This window comes from Myotis myotis, unplaced genomic scaffold, assembly GCF_014108235.1.
Source record: "Myotis myotis isolate mMyoMyo1 unplaced genomic scaffold, mMyoMyo1.p scaffold_m19_p_2, whole genome shotgun sequence".
Classification (NCBI taxonomy): domain Eukaryota; kingdom Metazoa; phylum Chordata; class Mammalia; order Chiroptera; family Vespertilionidae; genus Myotis; species Myotis myotis.
In genome coordinates, this window is record NW_023416324.1 from 185469080 (window position 1) to 185488817 (window position 19738).

At 44.3% G+C, this 19738-nt stretch overlaps 1 protein-coding gene across 14 annotated transcripts in view; it reads left to right on the forward strand.

Annotated features, from left to right (window-relative positions):
• The window catches only part of TNIK (TRAF2 and NCK interacting kinase), a 345621-nt gene that overhangs the window by 243271 nt on the left and 82612 nt on the right, over positions 1 to 19738 (forward strand). For all 14 annotated transcript variants that reach the window (XM_036350973.1, XM_036350976.1, XM_036350974.1 and 11 more), the window contains exons 9-12: positions 406 to 484; positions 5824 to 5999; positions 10709 to 10775; positions 15797 to 16001. In XM_036350973.1, coding sequence (XP_036206866.1) covers positions 406 to 484; positions 5824 to 5999; positions 10709 to 10775; positions 15797 to 16001 — 527 coding nt within the window. The remainder of the gene's footprint in view (positions 1 to 405; positions 485 to 5823; positions 6000 to 10708; positions 10776 to 15796; positions 16002 to 19738) is intronic.

Consider the following 19738-nt stretch of genomic DNA (forward strand, 5'->3'; position numbering starts at 1 on the left):
GCCTTCAGTGTGTAAAAAAAAGACCATGGATTATAAAAAATCCTTTGTTTTGACACTTAAGGTTTTACTCATTAAATAACTTCATTTCCCTTGATGTTTACTTTGAATCTTAGATGGTTATTTATAATAAAGGGAAGGTTGTGGACCCTTTAACTTCGTTTTCTTAAATATAAAGTCAAAGTAGAAATGTTACTCTCTAGCTGAAGCGTGTTGTGTTTTATGAGGCTTGTGGTTAGCCATCAGCTCTAAGTGCTCACCAGATGGAGGCTTTGTGATCTCTTGCCTCTGCTCACTGGTCATGCATGCCCTCGGGAGCCAGGTGGCGGCATTGGCTGCACAGCCAGGATGAGCTTGGCGTGAGTTTGGCCTCCTGACTGGAGCTGGCCCTTGTTTGGTCTCTTGCAGCTCTCTGCGACATGCACCCGATGCGAGCCCTCTTCCTCATCCCCCGGAACCCTGCACCGCGGCTGAAATCTAAGAAGTGGTGAGTTTGGTCTTCAGTGTTTTACAGACCCAAGGGCAGGGCTTTTCTGTGATAATTTTTGGGGGGGATTAACTCCAATACTTATGTCCTGCTGACAGGATTAGACTATGCACACTAAGACTTCGTGAGTGAATTTACGTATGGATCATTCCTCTTAAAATACATATTGAGTAGTAGCTCCCCCCTCCCCCTTATCCATGGATTTACTTTCTGAGATTTCAGTTACCTGCAGTCAAATGCTGTCCAAAAGTATTTTATTTCCCCAACCATGGACATCATCATGACTCCGTAATCCATGATCACCCAGAGCAGGTGATCCTCCGTAGTCTAACGCTGCAACACAAGGCCTAGTCTTTCACCCCACTTCATCTCATCACGTAGGCATCGTGTCATCTCACATCATCGCAAGAAGAAAAGTGACTGCATTACAATAAAATATTTAAAAAGAGAGAGGCACACAGTCACATATCTTTCATTGCAGTTATTATTATAATTGTTCTATTTCATTTATAGTTATTGTTGTTGATCTCTTACTGTACCTAATTTATAAGTTAAACTTTATCATAGGTATGTATGTATGTATGTATGTATGTGTAAGTAAGAACATAGTATATATAGTGTTCTGTACTAACCGTAGTTTCAGGCATCTGCTGGTGGTCTCAGAATGCATCCTTGTGGGAAAGGGGATACTATTGATTTGCATAGCAGGTCTTTATCCCCACACCTTTAAGGTAAAGAGCTCTTAGGTAAAATGGGTAGTCAAGCCCAGCCAGCGTGGCTCAGCAGTTGAGCATCGACCTATGAACCTGGAGATCACAGTTCGATTCCAGGTCAGGGTACATATCCAGGTTATAGGTTTGATTCCCAGTTTGGGGCATGCAGGAGGCAGCCCATCAGTGATTCTCTCTCATCATGGATGTTTCTGTCTCCCTCTCTCTTCCTCTCTGAAATCAATAAAAAATATATTTAAAAATTAAAATTAAAAAAATATTTGTAAAATGGGTAGTCAAACCCAAGTAATATCTCTTCTGTCAGCACAGCTCAGAGTGGGTGATAGTTCAAAGAGTCAGCCTGTTAGATTGGCTGACTTTTCTTCTACATTTTAAGACAATAATTCTCTAAGTGCATACACACACCTGGTGGTATGTGAGATGATTTCATAGGTCTGTACATGAACATTTATAATTTGGGGTTTTTCTATTGCTTTCTCTTATGACAGGTGATACCAGCTTCTTATTTGGGGCAGTGATATAACCTTGCCATTTAATAAACTTATTCACATAAAAAAGTGACTTAAAGTAAAATACTAAGTGAATTCTAGTATGGGGTTATAATGGTGCAAATTATTAGTAGTGAAGTTTGGGAAACAGAGTTTCACAGGATGGTTGGACTTCTGACATGTGCTTATGTGAGGGCCTTTGTGCTTTATCAGTCTGTAACAAAAATGCATCACTCCCTCCTTTACCCCTGTGGCTGTGGTATCCTCCCTGGTGGTGTATTCCTGATTCCCCTTGTACAGGGGTCAATTCCTGGGCCACCTGTGAGCACCTGTCCTTTTCTGGGCAGTTAGAGCATGAGGGACAGACCCTCTGCCCCCTCTCATGCCACTCCATGATCAGGCCCTTGCCCGGAGCCCCTCCTGTTTCTCACCCACCCACAGTTCCACCCTCCACTATTCAGAGAACAGTCTTGATCAATATCAGTCACCCAGGAATGGCACAGCCCCCCGGGCGGAGCAGAGACAGGCACACTGCACCAAGGAAGGGAAGGAGACTGCCAGAAGGGCCGGCAGCCCTGGAGTTGCCAAGGCTGCAGGAAGAGAGAGGGAGAGTTGCTATTGGTAACGAGGAGGCAGAGCATCCTCCCCTCCTGCTTCTCTCTCCGAGGGTCACTGTGATGTGAGACCATTCTCTCCCCAGCAACAGCCTTCCATTGGGCACCGGCACAGCATGTGATCCCCTTGTGCTCAGGCCCTGCTTCCTTCTTTCTCCCTGGAACAGACTCCGGGGGGAGGAGGCAACTGAGTTCTGTCCCCTGGAAGCGGCAGTGGCACTACGGAGCCTTCTGCCAGGTTTCTGCTTGTCCTTCACACCCAGCCTGCTGTATACAGTGGGTTCCACTCACCCTGTTCCTTCTTCTCTCCCTGCCCTGCCCCTGGACAGCCGTTTCCAGCTTCCCACAGCCAACAAGTGGGTTTTCTTTAAGCAGCTGCACACATATTTCAGAAATATTAGCAAACATATCTACAGCATTTATGTATGTTGATACATGCACTTACATGTGATAGACACTGTTGTAAGTATTTTGTACAAATTAACTCATAATTAACTCATTTAGTTATCACAACAGTCTTTTAAGATAAGTACTTAATCTCCCTATTTGCAGCTAGGGAAACTGAGGCACAGAGATGTTGTATAATTTGCCCAAAGTCACATAGGAAGTGATGGAGAAAAAAAAGGATAGTTCTGGGAAATACAAATTTTAAAGGTCAAATTGCATGTAGGGAGTCAGTCCTATGATTACCAAAAACTTTTAGCCTGGCTGGTTGTAATGATTAATGTAATAATCTTTCGGGCATTTTTAATTCCTTTAACACGATTTAATATATAAACAGGAAAAATATGGTAGGATAAAGTGTTCAGTGACACTAGTATTATAAGAACTCGTGTCTCAGACTATAAGCACCAATCATTAACATTTATCTCTCCATGCCAACCCTTGGGAAATTAGTATTACTAATCTTAGGCATAAAAAAAAAGACAGAACTAAATTACTGGCAGCAGAGATTCTAACAAAAAAATTATATAAGTGTACTTTAAACCCTTAAGACCGCTCAGCAAATAGCCAGGTAGTGTTCAACATAGGTGGTGTTTTTAGTTTTAATTAAATGTGTAATTAAGTATATTGATTCTTTGGTCACACTAACTGAAATAAGAGACGATGAAGCTGTCTTTGAAGACTTGTAAGTGAGCATTATTTTCTCTTCAAACACAGTACATTTGAAGAAGATTAGGAACACATTGCCAGCTTTGTGGTTCTGCATCTTGGCTCACCCTTTGGACCCAAAGTTGTTCTCTTGAATATCTCTTGAGGTTCTTTCCCACTGGGGGAGAGTCTGGAGAAATGACCCTGAACTAGGCTGGTCCCAATAAACATCTTCAACACATTCTCATCCTGGAGATTTCTCTGAGTTTTTGAGGTGTCAGTCCTGGTGAATGGCATCGACAGTCTATTAAGTCTGGATCTCATTTTTAAATTGGGTGTGATTTCTTATATTTATCATCCTCTAATTAATAGCTGATCACTTTGTGAGAAATGAGCACTTCCTTCTAGTTGAAAGCAGGAAAAAGAGAGCTGCCATTTGCATTCTTTGTGAATATTTAATAGCTTTCTGTCTGTTTTGTTTTCATCTTCCTAATATTGATTTTCTACCTAGAGAAGCACCGTGTGGAGTTTGTTTATTTCTTTCTGCAGGTTAAGCTCATTCTCTTCAGTTGGTTCCTTAGGAGAGTCCATTAATTCATTACGAGGTGGTTTTTTTACACGTTCTCTCCTTAGGTGATAATCACATTTGTGCCTCCACACATTTACCTGATGGACCCGAGAAAGACAACGTGATAAAACAATATCTACTCTCCAAGCCCCCCTCTCTGTCCCTCATGAACACAGATTTGAAGGTAGCCCTTAGGGCAGGTCTTGTCCAATAACCATCTGTGCATCATTTGTTTATCAAACATGTCAGAGCAGGTAGTGTGCTCATGAGACAAATATGACTCAAGCACATCCAAACACAGGATTTCCAGTGTGGAGGAAGCAGGTATGGGCTGGAGGACCTACAGGGTGCATAGAGTGTCCATCCTGTTGTCATGATTTACAGTCTAGTCCTGATTCATCCCGAGTTGACCCCAAGCATAGCAGGTTACCTTTACTTTTATAAAATGTTTTAAAAGCTTGGGCACAGTTTAGAAATTTAGGGAGGAAAAATATCAATAATTCAGCACTTTCAAAACATGGGGAAAGGTGAGAAACTGCTTTGACCTGGGCAGGACTAAAGTGGTGCAATATGCGAAGGTCCTCTCACATTTGAATCTTGAGGAACACGCTCACCATTATATTCTGTGTGGTGTCAAGACCTTAAGTAAATACAACACACACACACACACACACACACACACACACACACACACACACACACCCCGAGGGCCTGCCTGGAAACTTGGGAAAGGCTTGCTCCTGGAATGCGCTCCTGTAAGGCCACAGTGCTTCACAAGAGGGCGACAGAGAGCACAAAATGGGTTCCCTTCAGCTCTGAGCAGGGTGGAAACAGTGAATAGGGTGACCAGGGTTCTGCCAAGGTCTCTGAGGTGCAGTATTAGCAATGGAATACCTTGGACAGGCATGCTATAGAGTCATGAGCTTAATTATTTATCATGCTGGAAATTCTTGGAACTTCCGCTCGTGAATCATAGCTAAAGTCCATTAATTTCAACCCGCTGCCCTAATCATTGGTGTGGTACCTCTCACCAGTGCTCCCCTGCCCCTGTGTGTCTGTGGCAGAGGGTTTATCTTTGAGGAAATATTGCCTTCCTAAAGGGAGGTAATTTGCTTCTGGGTATGAACTTAGTCCCTTAGAGTAAAGTTTCTAAGTCCGTGGGTTGATAACAAGCTTATACATACATCCTGTTTTTATTAATTGGAAAGCAAAGTTCAAAAGTGACTCTGAAATTACCAGTTAAAAATTTTGCCAGATCAAGTTCACTTTCCCATAGAAGAATCTTGCCCATTTTTACAAAATGGACTCCTCTATCCAACCTTGGTGTTACTTTTTCCACCTTGCGTTTTCTGCCTCATTTAGACATCTCACCTCAGTGTCCCCTGACAGATAGTGTGCTCACTCCCACTGGAGTTTTTCACGGATTTTATACCTCCCTGAACTGTCCTTTCCCCAGAGTGATTTCCTCCTGATTCTTTAAGACCCAGCTGTGGTTCTCTCATTCCCATAGAACTTCCAGTTATTATTCCCAATGGGCTCTTGCTTTCTCTGATTCCTGTTGATTTTCTGTGAGATATTATGTATGAACTGTGCAAAAAAAAAAAAATACTTTCACATATAATCACTGCCATAGATGGTATGAATTGTGTGTTGATGGTGATGATGCCTTTATACCCCATTGTACCTAATAAATTGCTAGACCTACTTTGTGATGGGTTGATCTCTACGTTGGCTGATTGGACCTATTTTCCTTTTTCTAATTTTTTATTCTAGCATTTCAAAAAATGTAAGTTTGCCTTTCTTTGGATTATCTTTTAATCTGTGGTTCATCTCTTTTGTCTGGCAGGTCAAAAAAATTTCAGTCATTTATTGAGAGCTGCTTGGTAAAGAATCACAGCCAGCGACCAGCGACAGAGCAGCTGATGAAGCATCCATTTATACGAGACCAACCTAACGAACGACAGGTCCGCATTCAACTCAAGGACCATATCGATAGAACAAAGAAGAAGCGAGGCGAGAAAGGTTAGAAGCACATTTGTATTTCAGCAAGGGAAACAAAAGATGGAGTGAGTCCTGCGCTCTTGATGTATTTGGAGGTGACTGTGGGGATTTCTAATGGGCCTGCATTATTCTTTCGTGTGAGGGGCTGCCTCTGAGATCACAGCCTGTGGGCATCAATGGGGTGAGACTGCTGAATGGAATCTTTCATGAGAGAATAGAACTGAGAGAAATACCACCTTTTCTAGGCACTGAACAAAGAGTCATGTTGAGTGATACTATGAAGTGGTTTAATATGACAAGTGGTTTTCTTAATTCAAATGAATATTCATGTTTTGAAGACTAAAGATCTACAGAAGACAGACAACCTAAAAAATCTAGTTGACATTTTTCGGTACTGGCAGTCTTCAACATTTAAAGAATTTGTGCACTGAGGCTCATTTCTAATTTACTTATTTGGAAGTCAGAATAAATGTTCTTATCGTCTCAGTGATATAAAAGAGATTGCCAGGCTTTTTTCTTTTGAAGCTGGAAGATCATTTAATGCACTTCTTTATTTATAGATTCAAAAACTTATCTCTCGTGGCTCTGGCTGTTATACCACACTGTTTTTTCACTACATCATTGGAAAGGACATCAGTCCCAAACTTGAGGTCCTAGGACTGTTTGGATAGAGACTCAAAATTTCCTTAACTAGCATCCTGACCGATGTAAACATGCATGTGGTCTGGGGCAGGTTTTATGACTACTTGGGTTGGGAGGTAGGAAGGTTGAAGTAGGGAATGAAGGGGAGAGATGCAGGGGATAGGCAGGTGAGTTCTTCCTGATTGGGGCGGGGGGAGGGGAGGAGGAGGAAGTTGGCAGTGAAGTTGTAGTAAGGAGGCCATATAGAGCTGGCAAGGTGAGCACTGAGTGTGCAGGGAGTGGAGAATAGAGAGGAAGGCCAGGGATGGGGATGGGAGGAACTTGGTGATACGCTTTTCCTCGCCTCGATCCTCTCCACCTCTCTCTTTTGTTCTTCACAATCCAGAAGGAGTAGTGGAAGGTGATGGGCAGCATAGGACAGGGTTGCTCTCTTTTTATTTGGTTTTCCTTCTTCTTTGCCTCCGAAGTTAATTTCTAATGTGGCAAGGTATGAGCAGGGACCCAGGGGGTGGGGTGCTGAGCAGTGTAGGAGTCAAGATTAGGCGGAGGAAAGATCAGCAGAGGGCTTGCTTGGAGAGGAGGAGAAATCCTCGTGAAGGTTCGAGAGAAGAGATCCTCCTTTGCTGCCAGTCAGAGACTCAGGAAAATGTGTGACCAAGTTAGGTTCAGAGCAGGAAGTTATGAGGCTCAGCCAAAAAGGAGGTCCACCTCCAGTTGTTTGTGATGGAGAAGGACAAGGTGTCAATCAGAACCAAGGAGCTGGGGGCAGGGCAGCCCAAGCTGGAGGAACTAGGCATGAAAAGAAATAGGTTAAGTGGTAGTCAAAAAGGACTAATTTTTTTCAACTGTTTACTTATTAATAGTGGTCATGGGCCACTCTGTGAAGTCAAAATTTTAAAGGAAATATTTTAGGGTGGTATGTCAGACATGCAACCATTCAAGGCCACCTTCTCTAAAAAAGGAAATTTCTTTTACTGTGGGTATATAAAGTAGGTTAAGTGCTCAGAATTTTGTTTTCAGACTCAAATATTAAGTTCAGATTCTAGCTCTACTCTTTGAGAGTTATGTGAACTTCCCCCGGTTTTCTAATCTTTAAAATAGAACTGGGTTTATTATAATAATTAGTGTTGCCTGGCATTGTTGCAAAGATTAAATGTGATGGTACGTGTAAATCGCTTCATACAATGCCTGGCACATAGACATACTTGATAAAGATTGGCTATTCTTATTTACATGATTCTTTATGGACCTATAATTTTTCAGTACCATCCAGGATTACTTTCTGAGAACTCTCTGACCTGTAAGGATGGATAAAGTGTGTGCCTTGGGTTGTCTTCACGTTTTGTTGATATAAACTCTGGAATGTGAGTCAGAACTCTCTATCCCATGAAAAAAGACTATTTTTAATGTGTTCCTTCTTTGCAAAGTAGAAGAGAAGAGTTCTGGTAGTAGGTATACTCAAGTCTCCTTCTAGTATCATATATTTGACCCCTTTACCCTCTTCTACCTTCCCTGACTCCCCTAACCCTTTGGTAACCACCATAGAATCTAATACTTTTTTATTTTATTTTATTTTATTTTATTTTATTTTACTTTATTTTATTTATTATTAGAATGAGGAAAGAAGAGAGAGAGACATCTATGTGAGAGAGAAACATCAATAGGTTGCCTTCTGTACGTGCCCCAACCAGTGATCAAACCCACAACCCAGGCATGTGCCCTGACTGAGAATTGAACCAGCAACCTTTTGGTGCACAGAATGATGCTCAACTAACTGATCCTCTCTGGCTGGGTGAATCAAACAATTTTAATGTTCATTGCTTTATGATATTTTTGCCTGATATTATTTTTTTCCTTAAAATATGTTGATGCATGCTAATTTAAGCCAGTGTTATAAAAGCAATCAAACCAGATTCTGGAGAAGTATTACAATTAAGAAGCCTGATAAATGAAGGTTTTACCCTAGAGAGTAAAAATAATTGGATTAATTGGGTGCTTTTTTCCTTGATATAATCACCTTTAATAGATAAATTTTCTGTATTTTACTTTGAACTCTGTTTCTTGAAAGTTGGAAATATTAAACTTTTAATGTAGAATATTGAAACACTTTATGAAAGTTCTCTATGTAAGTAGCCTAAATATATGAAGCTAACTTGTGATTTTAGAAAATATGCTTGAAGTCATCACACTTTCAGCTTCATTTAATTATCCCTTTAATGGCTAAATAGTATGGAAAACAAAGTGTGTTCAAGTTTATGATGAAACTAGAGGCCTGGTACACGAAAATCCAATCACTGGGGGGGAGGGGGGGAAGTCCCTCAGCCTGCCTGCACCCTCTCACAGTCAGGGACCTCTCAGGGGATGTCTACCTACCGGCTTAGGTCCACTCCCTGGGGGATCGGGCCTCAGTTGGCAGTCAGACATCCCTCTGGAAGCCCAGGAGCCCTCGGGGGATGCCCAACTAATGGCTTAGGGCCGCTCCTGCCACCGCTGCTGCGCTGGCCAGCCATGAGGTAGCTTCTGGCTGAGCGGCGCTCCCCTTGTGGAAGCGCACGGACCACCAGGGGGCAGCTCCTGCATTGAGTGTCTGCCCCCTAGTGGTCAGTGCACATCATAGCAACCAGTCGTTCTGCTGTTGGGGTCAATTTGCATATTGCCCTTTTATTATGTAGGATGCTATGGTCCTCAGCATGCCCCTGGTGGTCACATAACCAAGTTGCAGTTTTAGTTCCTTTAGGGGTACACAAATATTTTCCAAGTGGTAATTGCTAACCCACAGCTATGAAAGGATAACAGTAATGTGACACTACCCTTCCTTGCTTAAAATCAAAAGCAACCCACAGAAGAGTTCTCAGCATGGTTTATTATAAGGATCAGCAAGCCTGATATATATCAGACCTGCTGGCCTTTCTCACTCCATCTGCTTTTCTCACACCCAGACATCTCACCACTCATGTCATTGTTTCCTGAATATGCCATGCATTGTAATACTGTCAGCCACTGTCAGTTGGTTATGTTGCTTAGAATGCCCTTTTTCACCAGTTTCAGCTACCATCTGCCTGGAAATGGCCCACTGACCTTCCAAGGCCCACCTCATTTCCTCCCCAAAGATTTCATGTCCCCTTCCCCACCATGACCAGTGGACTCGGCTGATCCTTTCTCCAATATCGTATTGCTATTTTTATGTATTTCTATTTAGCACATAATATGTTGGAAAGAACACTAGTTTTAAAATTGGAAAAAGTTTGTATTGAATTCTAAATCCAAATCCCAGATTTATTAATGAGATGACATTGGTCATATTTCTTAACCTCTTATAATCTCAGTGTCTTCACTTGAAAAGTGAGTATTATGTTGAAGGATTATTATGAGAAATAAATAGGAGAACATTGGTAAAGTATCAAGTATGGTGAGTGGCATGGGAGATACCCAACAAAGATTAGTTCCCTTTCTTTATAGTCACAGGGACTCTGATTTCTTATTTATCTGTCTTGTCCATTAAATTTTGATCTCCTGCAAAGCAAAGACTCAGTCTTAATCATTATTGCATGTTAACCTAACATATAATTGAATTAAATGGATGTCCCCAGAGGGTCAATCAAAGCACATTTAACTATCTTTTTAATAGCACATACTGCCAAACATCTCTTTCTAGTATTTACTGTGATATCTAAAGACAATTGGTGAGTCCATATAAGTCATATTAAAATTCCTACTTGAAAAATTAAAACCGACAATAAGTTAACTGAGCCAATGAAAGATTCATTTAGGTGGTTCTATATTGTGAGTCAACACAAACTGAAAGGTTATTTTTCAATTCTTTGTCTTCATCTTTGTATGAGCACCGGGAATTGGAGACAGCGATCTTGAGTCAGGTGGGACAGGCTTGGATGTGGTTAACTCCATGTACTTGGATTCAGCTAATGGGAACTTTTGGAGCTCAAGTCAGGGTGTCTGGAGCCTGTCCCAGCTCAGCATTAATGACAACTCTTTGGATCTCAGTTTATTTATATATGAAATGAGGAGGTTGGGCTTCACAGGGCTAAGTTTCCGTTTTATGCACTAACCTTCTGTGCGTCTCTCTTTAGATGAGACAGAGTATGAGTACAGTGGAAGTGAGGAAGAAGAGGAGGAGAATGACTCAGGAGAGCCCAGGTAGGAGCAGAAGAGCCACGTCTTCTCATTTCCACATTCTGAATTGTGCTTATGACTCACTTCCTATTGATTTATAGGTTCATTTTTTTTAAGAATCCCAGCATGATGGTCTTCTTTAATTTATTGCCTATAAACATGCTCATTCATTTGGGAAAATTTCCCTAGGCAGATTCATGGTAATGTGGAAATTAGCGTATTCTTTACCTTGTTCCCCAAGATTTATGGTCTCTATTCTAAGGCCTTGTTTCTTCACATCTGTAATGTGTAGAATGGGCAGCAGGCAATTATCTGGGTGATACAGAACTAAAAGTACCTAAAACTACATCTTTCTGGAGACCTAAGTGGTATTTTTGAACGTGAGTCATTCAATTCATACCTTTGAGAAGCCCATTTGGACAGCCACTGTTCTTGTCACACGCCTCGGTATTTTCACCGCGTCTAATCCAAGAGGAAACAATTTCCAGAAAATCAAATTACACTCTAGAGGAGAACCCTAAATAGAGACTTTCATCCCACTCCTGTTGTCATGTGTCAGACCCCAGAATCAAGTGCTGCTTAATTATTATCATCTCTACATTTTGAATTTCACTTGACTTTGATTCCAACTTTCTTCTAGTCTGTGTTTATAAATAATTAATGCCAGTGTGCTCACGCTGCCAGGATCTCTCTTTCGCGAGAGAATTCAGCTGGCAGCAGTTCAGTGAGCCCAGGGCACAGTCACACATATCATGGTGGGCACACTGTTCATGTGAGGTGAGATTAAATGGGGAAAACGCACAAGTAGAAACATCACTGGGATGTGTGGGTCTTCATTCATTAGCCATCCCAGGAGAACCCAGTGCTCCTGAAGAAGGAGCAGTTCCCATATTGTGGAGGCGGAGCTTCTTGACCAAGGAAGGGGCCAGTTCATTCACTACTAGGATGAGCTGGTGGGTTCCTTTTCGGAGCTAACTCAGACCTACCAAGCTGGATTATTGCCAAAATACCCAGAACAGGGCAGGTGGGACTGAGCTTGCTGGGTCACCCGGTTTTTCTCTGTTTCACGCCATAGGACTTCTCAAGGTCAAAGACTGAAAGATAATTCTTTCCTTCCAGCTGATACTTAACATCCTGGCCACCCCTAGCTTAGCTGCATTGAGATGATGACTGTCAAGTAGTGACATGGCAAATGACCATTCTTGTGAAGCCAAGGACCAAATGCCCTGCTTTCAGAGAAGTTGCACACTATTTTCCAAAGCTCACCCAGGCAGCCGTGTCAATCATTCTGATCACTCTCTAGAGATCTGAAAAAGCCCTTCTTAACTAATGCTTGCTAAACTGCATGTTAGCAGTCACTTAGGGAGACAATCTAGCCATGCCTTGACATTTCTATAATTGTAACATGTCATTATATCACACTGAAGACTATGTTGCAAGTCCTGTTTTATGGACACATCTAATTAATAATCTTCATGAAATCCTGAAAAGTAGAAAGAGACAGTGGTTATCTCATTTTAGAAATGAGGTAACAGTCCAAGGGTGGCAACCTGGTCACACACCAAGTTCATGATGGAGTCAGTAATGCCGCTCAGATCACCTGACATTGACCCAGCATCCTCATGTGCACGTGAGGGTCCACAAGCCCCCCTGCCTTCGCACAGAGCAGGTGGCCTGCGTAGATAAGCATTGTCATTTGGGCTTTGCTTAGAGTTCTACACAAAGGCTGTGCATTTTAGGGGAGGATTGTTAGTAGAATCCAAGCACTGTCTCTTGTCTGGAATGTCACAAACGAAGGCTTTTTATGTCATTTTCTGGCAGTATCTCACATAGCATGCTATCCAATCTCCAGAACAGAATGATCACCTCATCAGCTGCCACCAAAGCGGTTCCTCCCACCAGCATTCTCCATCTCAGTTGTTCTCACCACCATTGCCCAGGTGCCAAGACCAAACTTGCAAGTCATCCTTCAATCCACACATTAGATCCACCAACAGATTTCATGAACTCTGTTCCAAATGATTCTCCCAACTTCCATCCCTGCCACTCCCACCCTGAAGTCTCCACCCCAGAGCCACTTCAGTAGCAGCCCAGCTGGTGGCCTTGCTTGTCCTAATACCCGCTGCAGACTGTCGTCCATTCAGCAGCCAAACAAACCAAATCATGTTACTCTCCTGCTTAATCTTTCCTTGTGTGACTCTGCCCTCACTGCCCTGTCTCTCTGACCTCCTCTACCACTCTCCCTGTCATTCCCTCTTGCTGGGGTGTTTCTCAGCATCTAGAAGGGCTCAGGAATTTGGAAAAGGGGCTGCAAGTAAATTAATAAAGAGATTAGACATGAAATATGAATTTGGAAGGCATTTTGGGGAGTCAGAGGAGACCTAGCTTCAGTAACCAAGTTCTCTGAATCTCTGGACCCCCTAACTTTTTATTAACACAAATTGCCCTAAAGCAAAGCATATATACATATCAAAAGGTAAGGTTTGGTATACAGTAGGCATTGTCAGGTTGGGGAAACTACCTTTGGCTGTCAGGCAGCAGGCAATAATATATGCAAATCTTTCGGTTTGGGGAAATGCTTTCAGCTATTTCAGCAGGCAATAATATATATCTTCAGCCCTGCTGAAGCCTCAAGGCCCACCAACCTTTTGATGAAGTTCTTGCATTTATGACCTGCTGGAATTATCCCCCAGCACCCTCTGCTCTTGGAAAGACCACTGGAGCTCAGTTACTTGAAGAGGCCACACCTGTCCCCACCACAGACCTCAATACAGCTGACCCTTAACACAGTTTTGAACTGCCCAGGCCCTCAGATACATAAGGCTGACTATGTGCATTGATATATGCCATTTATACAGGGGTCTTAACTATCCTTGGATTTTGGTATCTGCAAGGGGATTGGGGGGGGGGTGTCTTAGAACCAATACCCGATGGATATTGAGTGATAACTAAGTTTTGGGGGAGTCCAAAGTTATACACAGATTTTCTACTGCACAAGGAAGTGGTGAGCACCCCTACCCCGTGTTATTCAGGGCTCAGTTGTACTTGCTTTTCCTTCTGCCTGAAGGATTCTTCCCTACCTCTTCTTATGACTGACTCTTCATCATTTGAGTCTTAGCTCAACTGTCACCTTCTTGGAGAGGTCTTCCCTAATCACCCTATCCAAAGCAGAACCCTAATCTTTACCCCAGCACCCTTGCCATTGTCACTCATCAACTATTAACACTTTATCTTCTATAGAGATGATCAATACCTGAAATTATGCTATTTGTAATTGGTCTGTCTGCCTAATTATTTTTCAGCCTTTCCCACAAGAAGATAACTCTAGAGAAAGAATTTGGTTACCTCCTACTGTATCCACTAGAGCCTGCTGTGTAGTAGGCACTCAATAATTATTTAATAAATTTATTTCAAGTGAGAGCTGCCAGAAAGATTAAAAGGGCTAGGTTTGTATGAACAAACTAGAGGCCCAGTGCACAAAATTGGTGCACAGTGGGGGAGGGTCCCTCAGCCCGGCCTGCACCCTCTCCAATCCGGGGTCCCTCTAGCAATCCGGAACCACTGGCTTCTAACTGCTCACCTGCCTGCCTGCCTGATGCCCCTAACTGCTCCCCTGCTGGCCTGATGGCCCTAACTCAGCTGTGGGCAAACTACAGCCCGCGGGCTAGATCCCGCCCGTTTGAAATGAATAAAACTAAAAAAAAAAAAAAAAAAAAAAAAAAAAAACATACCCTTTTATGTAATGATGTTTACTTTGAATTTATATTAGTTCACACAAACACTCCATCCATGCTTTTGTTCCGGCCCTCCGGTCCAGTTTAAGAACCCATTGTGGCTCTTGAGTCAAAAAGTTTGCCCACCCCTGCCCTAACTGCTCTCCCCTCCTGGCCTGATCCTCCTAACTGCCTATCTGCCCTCCCCTCCTGGCCTGATTACCCTGTCTATCTGCTCTCCCTTCCTCTCTGTACCCTTCGGACCCCCTGCGCAGGCATGCTGAGAGCTCTCCACCATGGCCCTGCACCCATCCTGATTGGTCATTACATGATGGCATCCCAGCCAATTTGCATATTCCTCTATTATTAGTATAGATAGGAGCCATTTTCTACCTGTCTGTTAGGCTGTTGTGTCTGTGACTTTGAGTTATACACATGCAGTTGGGTGGTGAGTAGGACAGCCCTCAATTACCAGTGTTTTTTTGTTCCTCTGCCCCCTTGTTCTCTCTGCCACATGCACATACAAACACATACATGCACACACATGTGCCTAATGGCCATTTTGCAAGTGAGGTAGATTGAGGCTCACAGTTCTTAAAGGGAATCTAGGATCAGTGAGCTGGTTGAAGTCCCAGTTGCAAGTGGCCAGAACCAAACCACTTAACTTCACTTTAACCAGGGGGCGGGGGGATGGCGCACAAGACAAGTCCTGAACCCTCGGACTTGGCAGACTTGGGTTCAAGTCCTGCTCTGTCGACCTTGGCTCCACACTTCCCCTCCCTGGCTCATCACATCTTCATCACATCTTCACGTGAGCAGCCTGCCCTTTGCCTCCTGTGGTTTGGTACAGAAGTCAAGGAGGTGATGTGAGTGAGGGTGACTCTCCTATACTCCTCTAAGGAGAGTAGGTTCCCTCAGCTCCTGATTAATTTTTATTTTCTGGCTTTGTTCTTGCCTTTCTTAAACATGAAAATAAGCTGGTCTGGGGCTCAGGGCTTACACACACACTAAAGACTTTAGAAAGAGATCTTTGCCATGTCACAAGGGTGAGAGCGGTGTGGCCTCTAGGAATGTGACATCCCTCTAGGGAGGGTGTATGCAGCATGTGTACGCAGTAGTCAGCTGAAAGGGAGTCCGGACACTAGTCTCTTACTTTGACTCTGTTTCTTTTGGGGGTGAGTAATATACTTAGTGGAGGACCTAAGAGCCTGTGCTTGAACAAGTGGCTCCTCTAGATGGGTGATTTATTTGCCCTGAACTCCTCCCCCAAGACCCATGGTAGCAGTTGCTCTTGCCCCTTGTGGGGTCCTGATTTCTCTGTCCTGCCCACAGCTCCATTCTGAACCTGCCAGGAGAGTCAACCCTGCGGCGGGACTTCCTGCGGCTGCAGCTGGCCAACAAGGAGCGGTCCGAGGCCCTGCGGAGGCAGCAGCTGGAGCAGCAGCAGCGGGAGAACGAGGAGCACAAGCGGCAGCTGCTGGCCGAGCGCCAGAAGCGCATAGAGGAGCAGAAGGAGCAGCGGCGGCGGCTGGAGGAGGTGAGCATGCTCCGGCTGCCTTTGCACTCCACGTCTCTTGGTTGGGGTCACTCCCTGGGTATCCAGTGTGGGCCCAGATCGCATCCTGAGGCCTGGCCTGCTTGGAGCATACACACCTTCAAATATCACCTTCTTGCCTAGCCAGTGTGGCTCAGTGGTTGAGCTCAACCTATGAACCAAGAGGTCGCTGGTTTGATTCCCGGTCAGGGCACATCCCCAGGTTGTGGGCTCAATCCCCAGTAGAGGGCGTGCAGGAGGCAGCCAATCGATGATTCTCATCACTGATGTTTCTCTCTCTTCCTCTCCCTTCCTCTCTGAAATCAATAAAAATATATTTAAAAATAAAAGATGACCTTCTCAGTGAGGCCTCCTTGACCATCTTACTTAAAATCACACTCCTCTCTCTGGCATGTCCTTGTCTCCCCTGCTTTCTTATTTTTACATTAGCTCCTATCACCTTTACACATTCTCTGTAAGTATTTTCATCTGTCTGTCTCTTTCCACTGGGCTTTAAGCCCCTGAGGACAGGGGATTTTGTCCCTTTTATCCCTGATATATCTTCAATGGCCCAAACAGTGCCTAGCACACAGATGCCTCATAAACATTTGTGGAGTGAATGAACTAATTATGAATGAATGAGCCAGTGACTAAGAAGTAAAACATAGGTGTTAACTAGACCACAGTGAATAAGCAGGTAAGTGAGCTGACAAGTATGGAGAAGCAGGGCCTGCTTCTATTGACACTCCTTTGTTATTCCTCTGCACACTGGGGAAAGCAGCTGCGAGGCCTTCCAGACACCTTTGTGACCCGGGGCTTGTCTTCCAGTTTGTGGGCGAGACTTGCCTTCACCTGCAGGCATTGCTCTCATTTTTGTGGGGAACCATACCTCCGGCATGGCCGGTCCTGGCTGAGGCTCTTTCCTTTGTGGTCTTACAGACCAGACACTTATTAAAGCCTCCTTCCCAGAACCTTGCTCTGAGGCCTCCTTCCTGTGCCAGATACATCACATACTCTAGACAATTAGGAAACCGATCGAGCAGAGGAAATCGGATGGCAGATAGAAGGTTCACTAACTGCGCAGGAATGGGGCAGGAATTTTACAGTTTTCCCCAACACTGTCACGCTCCCCGTTAACTGTTTACAGCATTCACTTGCACTGTCCAGTGGCCCCTGCAGTTAAAGGGGGGCGAATTGCAGACAGCAGGAGCAGATTGCTTTTTAAATGGCTCATCCAGGCCTCAGTTTCAGCTTGCAGTGAATCCCATCAACCTCATTAGGTCTCTGGAATATTAATATGCAGACCAGCAGCAATACTGTCCAACAGTTGCAATTATTGAATGACTTCTGTGTGTCAGGGGCCAGGTGGGGTACTTTGCTTATATCCAAGATCTTATCTCCTATCATTATCTCTTTGCATTTATTCATCATTTCTCATGCGAAGTGCATATAATCTCCATTTAGCCGGAGGAAATTAAGGTTTAGGGAGGGGAAGTAATTAGTTCCATGTGGCAGGGCAGATAAGTGCAAAGCCGGGATTCACACCAGGTCTCCCTGATCCCATTGTTCACCTAGGCGCAGTGGTCGGCAAACTGTGGCTCGAGAGCCACATGCGGCTCTTTGGCCCCTTGAGTGTGGCTCTTCCACAAAATACCGACTTCTGAGCATGGGCCACGAAATTTCAATCGCACTGTATGTGCGCGTTCACACATGGTATTTTGTGGAAGAGCCACACTCAAGGGGCCAAAGAAAAGAGCCGCATGTGGCTCGCGAGCCGCAGTTTGCCGACCACTGACCTAGGGCCCTGAAATGGTAAATGTACATACTAGTATCAGAGCTTTGAACTGTGATCCTCAAAATCGGAACTTGTAGGCTTCTGCAGGTAGCACTAGGCAAGGGAAGCTCTTTCTCAGCTAAGTATCTAAGTCTATAATATCGTCTGCGTGCAGAACGCTCAGCACATTGCCCCAACAATTTGGCTCAGTGGTTGAATGTCGACCTGTGAACCAGAAGGTCATGGTTCCATTCCTGGTCAGGGCACATGCCAGGGTTGTGAGCTCAATCCCCAGTGGGGAGCTTGCAGGAGGCAGCCAATAGATGATTCTCTCATCATTGATGTTTCTCTCTCTCTCTCTCTCTCCCTTTCCTTTCCTCTCTGAAATCAATAAAAATTTATTTTTTAAAGAAAAGAACACTCAGTACATGAGAAGTTTAAAGCTCACTGCAGTGCTGAGGTGCAAAGACCCTTGGAGGAGCAGGCAGAGGCAGGGGGAAGGGAGAGTGGGTGTGGTCAGGCAGCTCTCAGAAGTGAAGCTCTCTCCCCGTGGTGCAACAGGGGAGCTGCCTGCACCTGTGGTTACTCACCTGGGTACATAGTGAAATTCTGGCACGTCCTTGTACCTGTGCCCTGGTGTCACCTCCTTCAGCCCACCCAAGCCAGTTTGGGCTTCTACTGGCCTCCAGCCAAGGGCCACACCGTTTCCTCCAGGCACTCTGGTCTCTGAGGACCAGGGGCCGCTGCTGTTTGGATTAAAGGTTTACTCCCTAGATTCTTGGTCAAACCCCTCTCCCCAGCTAAGCACTGCCCCCCAAATCCTTCTTTTCCTGCTTTCGTCCCTGGCTTGTGGTTTATTTCTTCCAAGAGCATTTCCAAGACCGCTTCGTCATTGGAGCATCACACCATGAAAACCTTAGCTGTTCGCATCCGTGAGCTCCTTGTGCAGTGATTTGTGACACTGCATTTGAGGCTAAAATACTTACCGTGTAACCCTAGGAAATCCCCCATCATCCCATTTGAAATGCTGAAGAATGCAAACATGTGCATGGATACACACACACCCATACACATTTCCTTCTTTTATTTTTACTTAAACGTAAAGACTAAAAGACCTTCGGCTCTTGGACCTAGATCCTTAATTAATGCAACATCTTTTCCAAGGAAGCATTGTATTATTTTGTTGTTTTGATGTTTTAGATTTTGTTCCCTCTTACCTGGTTTGATTTATTTGAGCTTTAAATGTTTTTTTATTAAGTTGCTGGAATCATCATTCCTAACAGTTATGAAGCACTTACCATATGACAGGTACTCTGTTCAGCACTTTATACGAATTGGCTCATTTAATCCTCAGAGCCACCCCAGTCTGAAGATAATGCAGCCAAGCCTCACAGAGGTTAATAACTTGTTCAAGGTCACACGGCTTCAAAACAAACCAGATTTCAAAGCCAGGGGTCGGACTTTGGAGCCCGAGTGCTGTCGCTGCACCCGTCCTGCCTCACCGCTGATAAGCCATTGTCAGCCTGCTTTTCCATAGTCTTCACCTGGCCTCCCCTTCGGTGGCCTTTTACCTGAGAAATCAAGGATTTCGGAGCCAGGGCAGGGAAGCTGCACCCCGCGGTGCTCCTCTCTGAGCGGGTTCTGGCTCTCCTGCTCCCAGTCAGAGCCACCGCCGAGGCTTCCTCACATCTCTTCTTTGGTGGCATTTCCATAGCCTCTCCCTTGGATGCAGGTCAGCGTTCAGACTCAGGGGGGCACACGTATCCCTGGGAACACACCCTGTCAGTCCCCACCTGCACAGAAGGCGACTGCATGCGTGAGGACCCTTGGCTCTGTGCACCAGTGTGCATGAGCCCTGACTTCTCACCAGAAGCAGGAATGCTTGTGACTGCAGGACATCAAGAGATTATACCTGCTTTATCTTTTGATCCTATATCTTGTCCCTATTGCTCAATAGAGAAGAAAA